Source organism: Vombatus ursinus, unplaced genomic scaffold (assembly GCF_900497805.2).
Source record: "Vombatus ursinus unplaced genomic scaffold, bare-nosed wombat genome assembly UNPS02014870.1, whole genome shotgun sequence".
NCBI classification, from domain to species: domain Eukaryota; kingdom Metazoa; phylum Chordata; class Mammalia; order Diprotodontia; family Vombatidae; genus Vombatus; species Vombatus ursinus.
Window position 1 is genome coordinate 5580588 of NW_020954648.1, and position 14174 is coordinate 5594761.

Below are 14174 nucleotides of genomic sequence, written 5' to 3' on the forward strand. Positions count from 1 at the left end.
AACAATATTTCCTCTTTCCAATTTTGGAGATTTTGTGATATTATCTTGCTTTGCCGATTCCTTTAGTTGAGTTACTTAGTCCTGTTCACTCAGGGTATTAATCTGAATTAGTCTGCTGATAAGTCAATGATCAGTAATTTATCAGGTTTATCAAACAATTTTGATATACCAAAAGGTTCCAAATGAGGAGGCTTGCATATATGCTTTGGTGGATCTGTGATCTCATTAGTGTGAATATTCTTTCACTGTCAGGATAGGAGACATACTTGTATCTGTTAAGCTAACGATTAAGCTGTGAAAAGAACATTGAGTACCTTTACAAAGTACTAATTTGTTCCTTGTTAATGGAAATGAGATGGTTTCCAGACATAGTTCCTGATCCACTAGACATTGAAGCCAGCCCCTTTTGGTAACTAAGGTTTGGATATTTCAGTCCTTAGTTTTTATGTGTTGTCTATTTATAGGTAAAGAGACAGGTGACACAACAAGTTACACATTAACTTGGGAAAGAAATCAGTAAATTCAAGTAGTGGAAAAAGTGAAAACAAACAAATCCAGTTAGAATTACTTTAGATGTAAAGTTAAAGTGTCAGAATAGTTTGAAGCTGGTGAAAAGCAGAGATAAATTGTCAGCACTGAAGGGCTGTTGTCCCCACAGCTGGTAATACTAGTGACCATATTGCTTAAGTCTATGGTGCTCTCTTTTGCTTGTAGCTTTTTAGTGCCTTGCCTATACTGGACATGCTATGAACATTTGCTGGATTTGTATTATCTACTTAATGATGCATCCCTTTCTTTGCAGTTATGCCAATCAGTGATGCCAGCTGGAGTCGATAAAATCTCCACTTCCCAGAAGTATATCTTGGCAAGACGTCGTTTGGTGAAGTTGATCAACAATCGAGCCAAATTGCTTTCCCTTTGTTCTTGTATCCTTAATCAAATAATAGCAAGACTCGGAAAGTGTAAACCTGTTGATCTACTGAAAACTACAGCATGTTTATTTACTCTTACTGGACACCACAACAATTTGTTGAGTTGAAGGTGATTAGAGTTTGTTTTTTTTTTTCTTGATTTGTTCTCTATGTGAGGGACATCATGGTATAGTGGATAGTCTGCTGGACTTGTGGACTGAAATATCAGCGTTTGCATCTTGCCTCTGACCCTTAGTAGCTAAGTGACTTTTGATACATCACTTAGACTTTTAACACTGTAAATTATAAATCGGTTGTAGCATGCCCTGGTGGAGGAAGTCCACCAACTACAGGTCCTTGAAGTATGATGTTTGTGCATATTTAAATTCCAAACCAAAGTATTTCTTAAAACCTTCCAACTCAAAGTATTGTGAGTTTCCCACTGAATTGTATTCAGTAATCCCTCAGTGAGTGCCAAGAAGGCCTCTAGACCCTGCCTATCTCAGAATAAAGTTTTGAGCGTTGGGGAGGAATGTGAGGGGAAGCAAGAAAGACTCATCCTCCCACTGCCCTGCTTTGTCAGCTGAGCCCTGCTTGGCTGTGAGGGCAGGGCCAGCCCTACTGGGATCTTTACTGTCCTTGCCTGTCAGCCTGGGGCTCTCATCACCGTAACTCAGAGTTATTTGTTGAGGAGGGCTGCCAGTAAGCCTGCCCTTTCCGTTTCTCTCTTGGATTCCTAAGAGTTTTATATTTTGATCTTTCTCTTGGCAGCCAGAATCATTCTTTTTTCTTTCACTTGAAAAAAACAGTCATTCTTCTGTCAGGATAAGAGAGAGAATGCAGGTCCCTTCCATACCTCTTTCCAACAACGTTTGCCTTGATCTGGGCCAGTTTTTCTTTCTGGAAGGACACACCATTCAAAAAGGAAACTTATTCAGGGGGAGTCAGGTGTGGTGGCTCTACATATTTAATGTGTTTCTCCCCCAAATCTGGTATATGAGGGGAGTTAAAAATTGGTGAAGAATTCTCACTGGAAAGGGTATTTTTTTTTTTTTTTTGCAAAGAAAGTTATAAGGAGTCTTCCTTTGATCTGTTTTATTTTTAAACCCTATTGAGATGAAAGTGACTTACTTAAAATTACCAAGTCAAGGCGATATTCTTCATGTGATCTTACCCTTTGCCTTTTTAGGAACTATTTTTTTTAAATGATGTATACAGTTAAGAAGATTAACAGCTTCCTTTTAATCTATCTTCTATTTCCCTCTTCTTCACAAAACAGCACTAAAGGCCTAAATGGTGGCAGTGACAATAAGGCCAGTTGGTCATGTGTAATTAGAACTATATCATATATAATTGGAACTGTAACAAGTTCCTTCAGAGGTAGTCAGAAGAAGTACCTACACTACTTCTTCACCATTCAGTCAGTCTATCAACAGGTTGTTGAACTTTTGTCTTTCGGGAATAGCTATTACAGAATGCAGCAGTTGACTATTTGTTAAAGGCTTATGTAATCTGAATAAATGTGGTCTGTGTAATTGTACAATTAGGTGTTTTCTAGCTGGCTTTAAATAGCTGAATCTAATGAATGTTGACTTGTGTCCTTGGCCTTACTTTGTTCAGTAATTTTTTTCAGTAATTTGGATGAAGCCATAGAAAAGATGGCTATCATGATTTGTATCAGACTTGGATAAAGACATAGAACATATGGTTATCAGGTCTTCAGATGATGCAGAAGTGGAAAGACTTAGATAACATGTTGAGTGACTGAATTAAAAAAAATATTGTTATAGATTAGAACAGTGTTGAAAGAAGAGGCTTAAGCAATTTGCTGAAAATAAGATGAAATCTAATAGAGATAACTAAAATTCTACATTTAGATTAAAACCAAATCGTCCCTTTTCATTGAACTTTCATTAAGCTTTTCTCTTTAAGAAAAACTCTGGGAACGGGAGGAGACCATAGAAGAGTTTTGGAGAAATGAATGAAGCAAATCCTCTTCTTTGACTTACCCCTTTGGGGGAGGGGGAATGGAATTTAAGCAGCCCCTATTGTGTGCCAGGTGCTATGCTAAGCACTTTACAAATATTATATTATTTGATCCTTACAACAGCCCTGTGAGGTAAGTGCTGTTATTATCCCTATTTTACAGTTGAGGGAACTGAGACAAACAAAGATTAAATGACTTGCCTAGGATCACAGCTAATAAGTGTCTGAATCTGGATTGGAACTCAGGTCTTCCTGACTCCAGGCCCAATGCTCTATCTGCTATACCACCTAACTGCCTTTTACGTGTTGAAGTTTTAGAAATGTCTCCTTCACTTTCAGTTCACTCATCATTCATCTCAGTAACTGACCTCTGGACATACTGTAGCTTGCTAATATGCTTCCTAATTGGTGGTACCCAGGACTGAACATATGTATGCCAGATGTGGCTTGAACAGGGTTGAGAATAATGGGACTATTGTCTTCCTTGTTCTGAATGGCCTTAGTGGGTGATTGGAATTTATCTACGTTAAGTCTGAAAATTTCCATTGTTTCTGTCTCCAAGCTACTCAACACAAGAAAGATTTTCTTTTCACTGCCTCTTAAACATAACATATTGAAACTAACAATGTTGATTAATTGGTTAAAAATTATTTGGGCTCATGGCACAGCAGCAGGAGGTTATGAACATCTGAGGGACAAAGCCCTGACCTTGCTTATGATTCCCCTGAGACTGCTTTGCACCCATGTCTAACTCCTTGGTTCTTATTCTCTAATATTACTTCTTTTTTTTTTTTTTTTTTTTTTTTTTTAGTGAGGCAGTCGGGGTTAAGTGACTTGCCCAGGGTCACACAGCTAGTACGTGTCAAGTGTTTGGTCTGAGGCCGGATTTGAACTCTGGTCCTCCTGACTTCAGGGCCGATGCTCTATCCACTGTGCCACCTAGCTGCCCCTCTAATATTACTTCTTGTCTGTCCTTGGAAAAGCCTGCAGTAAAAAAACTATGCTAATAGCTCCTCCACCATGTATGTATGTGTGTGTATGTGTTTATGTGCATTTAATATTTTAATATTGTATATGATTATTTTCTCCCCAAAAGTCATGATGAGAAAAGTGCTACTGCATCATATCTATAGTGGCAGTACTATTTAAAAAAACTTGTTTGTACTCTAGCATATACTCGACTCAGAAGATCCCTTTTAAGAAAAATTACCTAATAAAACTGTTTTCCTTGACCTGAGGTCATACTTGTAGATATCATAGAGACCTGCTTATTTATTTTTTGGCGCCACTTAGAGTACTATCTGTTACGATGCACTCCCACTGATTCCCAGGATTCTCTGCTGGCTTCTAGGGCTGCATTTAAAAGTAGGAGGTTACAAGGTAAGACTTATTTTGCATGCATATTATTGCATTATGATATAGTAAAACTTAAATGCCTACAGAAAATGAGATTTATGCTTTGACAAGGCAATTTTCTTTTGACTTGTGGAATTACCACATTATCACAAGCTGATTATGGCTATTAAGAACTAGTTCTTACTACCTAGTTATCTGGAGGCCTCATTTTAATGAAAAAAATTTTGTCCTTTTATATGACTGTTCGTAGCTTTGATTTCTTTTTCTGGAAACTGCCTTTTTCATATCCTTTGACCATTTATCAGTTGAGGAATGACTCTTTTATAAATTTGGCTCAGTAGCGTATATATTTTAGAAATGAGGCCTTTATCAGAGAAAATTAGTGGAAAAATTTTTTCTTTAGTTTCTTGTGTTCCATGTGATTTTGGATGCATTGATTTTGTTTGTGTAGAAATCTTTTTAATTTCCTATAATCAAAATTATCCATTATATTCTTGTGATCTTCTCTCTCTTGTTTGTTCACAAACTCTTCCCTTATCCATAGATCTGAGAGAGAAAATTTTTCCATGCTCCCCTAATTCGCTTATGATACCACATTTTATATTTAAGTCACATATCCATTTTGATCTTATCTGTGTATACAATATGAGATCTCGGTCAGTGCCTAGTTTCTGCCAAACTACTTCCTATTTTCACAGCAATTTTTGTTAAATAGTGAGTTCTTGCCCCAAAAGCTTGGATTTTGGGGGTTTATCAAAGCCCAGAGTATTATGGTCATTTACAACTATGTATTGTATATCTAATCTATTCCACTGATTCACTCATTTATTTATTTATTAACCAGTCCAGATTGTTTTGATGATTACAGTTTTGTAATGCAATTAATATTTCTCCAGTTATTTAGATCTGTCTGTATTTATCTGAAAAGTGCTTTGTAATTGTGTTCATATAGTTCCTGGGTTTGTCTTGGCAGGTAGACTCCCAAATATTTTGTATCACCTGATTTTTTTTTGTCCTTTTAAAGAATTTTTTCCCTTTTGTTTAAAAAGAAATTGATTTTTGCCTTAGGCAGTTGAGTCAGGCTTTAGGCAAATAACAGTTTTGACTTTACTTTGTAATACTTTAGTCTAGAATCATAGGGAAGCCAGAAGTAAGGGACAAGATTTTGCCTCTGTTTTAGGCAGGGAGGTAGAGAGCACAGATTGCCCGAGTTAAAAAGTTATGTGGCCCATAGATATATAAGTAGTCGAAGTATAGTCACATGCCCCAGTTGGCTTGGAGGTGGTCAGTTTGAGGATAAGATGTATATCTCACTTTTTTGCTAGGTCTGCAGCATTCCATCCCCAGATCCTTAGGCTAACATATGCCCAGTTTACTTGGTCTCTGACCTTCCTTTCTACTCTAGCTTTGGGCTCAAGACCATTCATGAACTCTATCTGTTTGTGTCTGACTTAACTCTGGAGCACCTCTGGGTATACATTCATACAGGGCTTTGGGATCTGGCTGGCTAACAAAATGCTTTAGAGATGCTGCTTTCTATAATAATTGAAAATATAGTCAACACTTATTGTGTGCATTTTGGCTTTCACAGAGGTAGGCATGGAATTGGAAAGCAGGTTTTATCTCTTGGACAGCAAATCATAGTATCTAAAATCTTTTTACAGTATATGTGAATGAATTGATATCTAGATATATTCTAATTATAATAAAAGTAAAAACTTTTATTTTATTTCTAGATGCTTTCACTTCAGATACAAACTTGGATTTCAGAAGTGGGCTGACTCGAGTGAGCCAGCATGATATAGAGCAGGTAAGGTGGATCCTGTAAGTTTTTTTTTTTTTTTTAATAAAAAATGTTAAAATAACCTTAGAATATACTTTACATCAGATACTCAAATTCAAAAGACACTAAATCAGTCATTTTAAATGGGCTGATAGTTTTGCTTCTCCTGATTAACTCTGTAGCATACTTAGACCCTAAGTAGTTATTTGTTTTTAATGACCAGGTTCTTGGAACCTGGTCCTTGATGATAAAATAGTAGTAAAACACCTTGCTAGGGTTGTTTTGTAAGAGCAGCATGTGTTCAGTCTGACATAGTGAATAGAAGGCTAACAGTGGAATATGGAAAAGTGGGTTTAAAGTCTCATCTTAGACCAGGGGTGGGGATCCTGTGGCCTGCAGGCCACATGTGGCCTGCTAGGTCCTCAAGTGTGGCACTTTGACTGAATCCAAACTTCACAGAATAAATCGCCTTAATAACAGGATTTGTTCTGTAAAACTTGAACCCTGTCAAAAGACCGCACCCAAGGTCCTAGAAGGCCACTTATGGCCTTGAGACCACTGGTTCCCCACCTCTGCCTTAGACACATACTGGTGGTATCCTAGGGAAAGTCACACAGATCTAGACACACCACACACATCACACACACCCACACACACACACACACACACACACACGTATACGCATAACTACAGACACACACTCTCAAATATTTGTTGAATGAGATAGTATTGTTGAAATTTGGGTCCAATTCAGGATCAAGAGGAGGTGGCCTAGCTTTGCACTCATGCCTCAGTTGCCATGATGTCACCCTAGACCTGACTACGGTTATGTGACAGTTATTTGGTATAGGTAACTTATTTGCATGTTGTTGGCCAGACTAGATTTGTGGTGTCACATCAGTTTTAAGTTTGGTTATATGTAGGATTATAGATTTATGTTAGTATCATAGAATTAAAGGAAGGGGAGAAACAGAACAAGAATTTATTAATTGTCTGCTGTGTGTTAGGCACATAGCCAGGCACTGTGCTGAGTGCTTTTACAAATATTATTTCATTTGATCCTCAGAACCTTGTGAGGTAGAGAAAAACTGAGGCAGACAGATTAAGTGACTTACCCAGGGTTACACAGCTAGTAAGTGTCTAAAGACGAATTTGAATTCAGGTCTTTCCCTTTCTAGACCCGCCTTTCTATCCACTGTGCCACTTACTCTGCTGCCTAAATAAGGAACAAATAAGCATTGAATTTGTAATCAGTACTTAAAGCAGATTTATAATTCTAAAACACACACATACATGTCTTCCATTTGCTATTCCTTATGTGTATACATACACAGATACAGGGAATTGGTCTTTCATACCTATATAATATTAGGGCCATAGTATCCCCAAACAATTAAAATGCAAAGATTAGATAAAATTGATAACAGTGACATTGTTGGAGGTATGTAACATTGTAGATAGTGGGCTAGGCTGGCTTGGGAGTTGGGAAGATGTGGGTTAAATCCTACCTCTGACACATATTTCTTCTGTGACCATGGACAAGTCCCTTAACCTCTCGTTGCCCCAGGCAACTTTCTGAGAATGTAAGTGACAGATGAGTAAACTTATCTGCATCAGTCAGGGGAATGATTCTCCATATCAGGAATTTCTAGAATTGATGACATCACGGATCTGGACAGTAATATACATTATATGTAAGTGATAGATCTGTTAAAAAGAGCTGTTATCCTTTTTCCTATCATATCAATAATTATTGACGTAGAAAATGTGGGATATGAGCAATTAGTCATAAGGACAAAGTTGGCCTAGAAATTTCTGAGCTGTATTAAATTGTGAAATGACCTTGATATTGTCATTTTGAGAAATGTTCTTTTCATTTCCTTTAGCTTCAGATTGAAGCCATCAATGCCTTTGGTGAATCACTGCAAAAGAAGCTGCTGGACATTGAAGGATTATACTCTAAAGTTCGATCCCGATATTGTTTCATACAAGCACTTGTCAGACGCATTCGTGGCTTATTAAGGCTATCAAGGGGCTGAAAGACTCTTTATACTCCTTTCTTCCTGAATAGATAAAATGGGGGACATTCTTAATTTCAGTTTTATAGACCGGTTTATTTCTAAATTATGGCCAAAAAATATTTTCATACTTTTTTTCGTATACAAATAGGTTTTCTGCACAATTCCCATCAGTAAAAATTAAAAAAAAATAAAGGTTTTTTTTTTAAAAAACAAATTGATATTCCATCTTTTCAAAAATGACTTAGTGAATGATCCCCTATTGGGAGGGTGAGGCGGGCAAAAAGACAAATTCTTAGATCCTATTCCATATGTAAAACAAATGGTGTATTGTTGAAACTTTAGATTTTCCTTCATCACAGTAAAACTATAGTGCTGCTGTTTTTCATGTTTTTTTTACCCTTGGGGGTAGGAATATGGATTAGTAGATGTAGTCATACTATTTTATAAATTAGGCCTATCTTTGAATAGTATTCTACAGAAATATAAAACCAGTCTTTTCTAGGAATGTTTTGTGGGCTGAAAGTATATAAATTCTGTTATACATGTAATTGGAAGAATAACTATTTGACATTTGTTTTTCAAAACTTGTCTTGAAATTTCCCAAATTAATTCTATATTTTTATTTCATATATAATTCACTTGATGGATGACCAAAATTTCACATATCACTGCTCTAATTACTCCATATCTGATCACACTTTCTGTCTAGTAAAAGTGTTTCCTTTTTCATTTCAATCTCACTATTCTGGTCTAATGCTTCAGAAATACTGTTGAGAAGAAACAGTAGCACCTCTAAACTCAGGTAAACAAAGAAAATGAAAACTTTGCTTCTGATGTTACAGATTTTCATGGTAATTAAGAAGACTTAAAATAACTACAGAAGATATTTATCAAAATGCCTTTGTTTCTCTCAAATAATATTTTGGAATCGGTTTGGATGCCCAGAAATGCCGGTAAGATTTAGATAGAAAAGAGGTAGAGCTTCCAGGTAACAGCACCAGAAAGGTCAATGAAGCACGTTTAGTGACATCGAATAGACTAGTTTGGCTAGAGCCAGAGTGTTTTCTGTGAGAGAGCAGTGGAGGATAAAACTGGACACGTAGTGACTCGGCCCATGGCCCACCCACCACAGGACAAAGCTGTACAAAAAGTACCAGGAGGAGAGAGGCATCCTGGGGTGGGGAGTCAGGAAATCTCGATTTCAAGTCCTGCCTGTGACAAATAACTGGTTGTGTAACCTTAGGGAATTTGTCTCACTGTCTTCTCACTGTCCCAGCTAACTCTCCAAGACTAAATTGCAGAATTGCTGATCTACATTAGTAAAGGGTGTTGAAATAAAAAAATCCAGAGCAAAAACAACATTAGGATAGATACAATAACTGAGCTGTGTAGTGACCAAGAATCTCTTAACTTAATTCAGAAGGACCCTGTTAACAAATAGAAGTAATTAAAGGCAATCTATTTGAATAAAAATATGATTAAAAATACCATTTACAATAGTGTACACTTACCCATCAGTCATTGGGGAAAGACACAATGCTTAGATAACCAGAAAAAAAACCAGGGAAAGAAAAAAAGAGCAGGGAAAGCAGTTGTTTGTTAGGGAGCCTGGTCTTACAAGAAAGGTGCCTTTTGACTTTGAATTGTGTTTTAATTGAGATTGTGGATAAATTTTAAAATCACTTGATGGCTACTTTTCAACTCAATTCCCTGAGTACACCAGATCTGAGGCAAGGATCAGGAACATTATTCCAAGCTAAAGGCATGGAGAAGTAAATAACAGTTAAAATTGAGAGAGAAGATCGGTAGCCTGTGGCAATTCTGGTGGCACATCAAGCTGTACTACAACATGCTTCTGTGTATCCCTTAGATATCAGAAGTGGGTTTAATTCTCTTCTTGTTTCTCATACATTATTTGATAAGGCAAGGAAGAATGAAATACATTTTGTATATAACATTTCAGGGAAAAAATTGGACCAAAAAAGTTTTTCTTAGAAGGAAAATTCAATTATTTGGCAACTTCATTTATGTGATATAATTTATTTCCTGCTGATGCTGACTAAATGAAGTATTTGTTAGTACATTACCAATGAACTGTTATGGTAATTTTTTGTCACTTAAATTTCATTTTGTTAGGCAAAACCATACAGAGGTTAATTACCTGGGTTTGTAAATTTGGTCCACTAGTTACAAGAAGTTTGTTGGCTTCCTCTCTGTGGAATCTTTAGACCTGACCAGCCTATTTGTCTCTCAGCCAGTTTAATTGGGAGCCCAACTCCTAATGATGGCAGCCTGGGTAGCTTGACCCACCCACCACACTGGAGAAGAGGAAGCTAACTGTGTGTAAAGTGAGTTTGGGTTTGGATGAGAAGGTCTTGACTCTTTATTCTGCATTTAACTCTTCCATTATTTTATACAGTAGTTCTAAAATTGTTTAAGTTATTGAATATCAGCAAATAAAATTTCATCTTCTCTAATGCGTCGTGACAGTGTGGATGTGGCCTGGGTTCTTGAAGGGCATGTTAGCCAGCATTTGGTAGATCCTAGAAAACTAGAAAGGTATCAAATTGGGCGGGGGGGGGTAGCTTTTATGGACTGTATGTCATTGGAAGGCTAAATTTTGAGAAATTTCACCAGGGTAGCTGTTAGAGTAGAGGACTTGGTGTCAGGAAGACCTGAGTTCATGTCCTGCCTTGGACATTCCCTAGCTGTATGACCCTATGCAAGTCCCTTTAAACTCTCTCTGTCTCAGTTTCCTCTTCTGTAAAATGAAGATAATAATATCACTTCACACGCATGTTGTGAAGATCAAATGAATTAATACATGTAAAGTATTTTGAAAACCTTAAAGTGCCATGTAAATATTAGCTATTATTACCAAAGGGTAGATACCAGATGATGACTTTTTTTGTCCATAGCAATTCAATTAAATATCTACTGTGTGGAAAGTACTGTGCTAGGCTTTAGAGACATAAGGATAATTACTGCAATAACTTCCTGATTAGGCTTGCTTTCAGTTTCTCCATTTCATCCTTAACACAACTCTCAAATATTCCTAAAGCACAAGTTCTACCTTGTCACACCCCTACTTAGAAAGCTCCAGTAAGAGCTTGGAAAGCTATTCTAGATGTTAACCATTTTTTGTTTGTCATGGATCCCTTTGGCAATCTGATGACTCCTATGGACCCCTTCTCAGAATGTTTTAAATGCATAAAACAGAATCCATGGGATTACAAAGGAAACCAATTATATTGTAATACAGTTATCAAGTTCATGGACCCCAAATAAAGAACCGCAACCTGGGGTAAGATGGAAACTTCAGAGCAAGAAGGGACTTCAGAAGCTAGTCCAGCCCCCTCATTTAGGGTAGACTGAAGAGAGGGGAGATTCAGTGATTTGTCTGAAGTCCCACAAGTATTAGGTGGCAGAAGCAGGTTGAATTCTGGTCCTCAGACTCTAAATCCAGTGCTCTTTTTGCCAGCCCAGTCACTTCTGTCTGCCTCCCTTTACCATACAGCTCCAGCTGACCTTTCTAGGCTTATTAGTTCCCATGACTTTGGTTTCATGTATTCTGCCTTCCAGGCAGACTGGCTGTGTTGTTGTTCCCTGAACATAACATTATCTCTTGCCCCTTTGGCCTTGTACCAAATCGTACTGCACCAGGCCTGTCTGCCTTCAGTCTTCTTGAACCTGTAACTTCCTTCAAAGCTTAGTTCATGTCCTGCTCCTACAGGAATGCTATCTAGATCCAGTTGTTAGTGTTAACCCTCCCTCCAAAAGAAATTACTTTGTATCACTACATACGTGTGTGTGTGTGTGTGTGTGTGTGTGTGTGTGTACATACATATGCCTATATATTTTCATCTTTATCTGTGCCCATGATTACCCCCATTGGAATATAAGTTCCTGCAAGGCATGGACTTTTATTTTTTGGCTTTTGTATCTCCAGCACCTAGCACAGTGCCTGACAAGAAGTTAAATAAATGCTTATCAAGTGAAGCAGACTGTGCTCTCAAGAAGTTTAAAGGCAAATGGAGTGAAAGGCACACACAAATAACTAGCATACAAGGGGAAATGTAATAAATGCAAGAAAAGGCCTCAGGAAAACTGGTCATCTACACCAGTGGGGGTCAAACTCAAATGGAAGTGAGGACTATTCCATACAGAAGGATTCCTGGAGGGCCACGTATTGGCTTAGTTTTAAAATGTAATGGTATCTATATTTTATTGTATTTTTTATTTCATTAAATATTTCCCAATTATGTTTTAATCTGGTTCTGCTAGGTCTCCTATGGGTGTGGGTGTTTGACACCTCTGCCCTTAAAAGTACAGAGAGTTGGAGTCGGCTTTGGGAGTACTCACATGAGTGGATGATTCCTATATTTTGAAGTGCATTGACTTGTTAGAATATTAGATATGCTTTATCCTGATTTCTGGTTTATTGACAGTTGGCAGTGGTTTCTAAAGACTCTAATGAATCAGAGTGGCATTTTAGTCCACAAGAAATAGCTCTCCTTTTTGGATCAGTTATCTCATGTGTAAAATGAAAGAGTTAGATGATCTCCAAAATCCTCTAGGTCTAATTAATATCCTCTCAGAATTTGAGTGCCAGGAACGTGTAGTTTGAGTAGGTTACCACTAGATGGTGGTGTTGCTCATTTGGGTAGCCTTAGGTCAGCAGTTATTTCTTTGGAATCATGATTTGAGATGTAACCCAGAGGTTACATCATATACAACCAAGGAGAAAGTCCTAGAATTTTAGGCCTGGGTGAAATTTGAGAGATTATCAAATTTGTAATCCTGGTGTTCTAGTTTAATTTACAGTTCTTTTTGATGACAATTCTCTGCTTGTAGGACCATATCTACTTTGAGTATGAAGTGGCTAGTTTCTATTTTTGACTGCTATTTTCTCTTCATTGATGATACTTAGGGTATCTAGGATTCACTTATTACTGGTGCTTAGCTATAAATGTCTCTGCCACTGATCAATCAGTACTTCAAAATGATAGAATGGCCATTGTCTCATCTTGCTCTCATATTTTATTTTCTGTACCAATCAAGATAGGGCTATAAAGTAAAAGATCAGTTTTGTTTCTTCTGGTGCATGTCTCCCAAATTTTTCTCTCTGATGATGACTTTTATAAAGCCTTTCCTGTCCCCAGCTCCCCTTACTCCCCTAACTCATGCCCTCCCTCCTGAAACTACCTTATATTGATTTTGTATACACAGGCATACCTCATTTTATTGCACTTTGCTCTATTGCATTTTTGCAAATGTTGCAGTTTTTACAAGTTGAAGGTTTGTGGCAACCTTGTATCAGGCAAGTCAATCAGTGCCATTTTTGCAACAGTATGTACTTACGCGTCACATTTTGGTAATTCTCACAATATTTATAACTTTTTCATTATTATATTTGTTATAGTGATCTGTGATCAGTGATCTCTGATGTTACTATTGTTTTGGGGCACCACTAACTGCACCCATATAAGACAGTGAACTTAATAGATAAACGTGTGTGTTCTGACTGCCTCACTGACCAACCCTTCCCCATCTTTCTTCCTTTCCTTGGGCCTCCCAATTCCCAGAGATACAACAATATTGAAATTAGGCCAATTAATAACCCTGCAGTGGGGTCCAAGTATAGGCACCCAAGCACCCCATCACATCCATACCAGTCCCTTTCTCCAATTTTTTTCTCCTCATGTGAATTATTTTACTTTGGGTATTTGGAATTTTATTCTTTAGAATCCATGGGATCCTACCTATCCTTCCTCTGAACCCTTTTGAAATATGTCTTCTACAAATCTAGGGTAGATGTAGGGGGAGAGAGTGTTGTGGAGGGAGATTAGATAATTGATTGGTGTGTTCCTGGAGGACAAAGATCAAATTGTTGACTTACCTTGAAAAGAGCTCTGGATTTGTAGTCAGAATATCCAAGTTCCAGTCTTAGCTCAGTTACCCTTTAGAGCTGTTGTGATTGATGCTAGGCAAATCAACACTTCTCTGGGTCTCAATTTCTTCATCTATAAAATGAGGGGATGAGATTAGACTTGAGGCCATTAAACTACTATGGATTTATCATCCCCCCTTTTTGCATATCGAAGGAACTAAGAATGA

General features: G+C 37.4%; 1 protein-coding gene across 2 annotated transcripts in view; it reads left to right on the plus strand.

Annotated features, from left to right (window-relative positions):
• The window catches only part of NUP205 (nucleoporin 205), a 90466-nt gene extending 81912 nt beyond the window's left edge, over positions 1–8554 (plus strand). For both annotated transcript variants that reach the window (XM_027842332.1, XM_027842333.1), the window contains exons 40-43: positions 803–926; positions 4149–4277; positions 5990–6063; positions 7923–8554. In XM_027842332.1, coding sequence (XP_027698133.1) covers positions 803–926; positions 4149–4277; positions 5990–6063; positions 7923–8075 — 480 coding nt within the window. In that variant the 3' untranslated portion in view covers positions 8076–8554. The remainder of the gene's footprint in view (positions 1–802; positions 927–4148; positions 4278–5989; positions 6064–7922) is intronic.
• The last annotated feature ends 5620 nt before the right edge of the window (positions 8555–14174 follow it).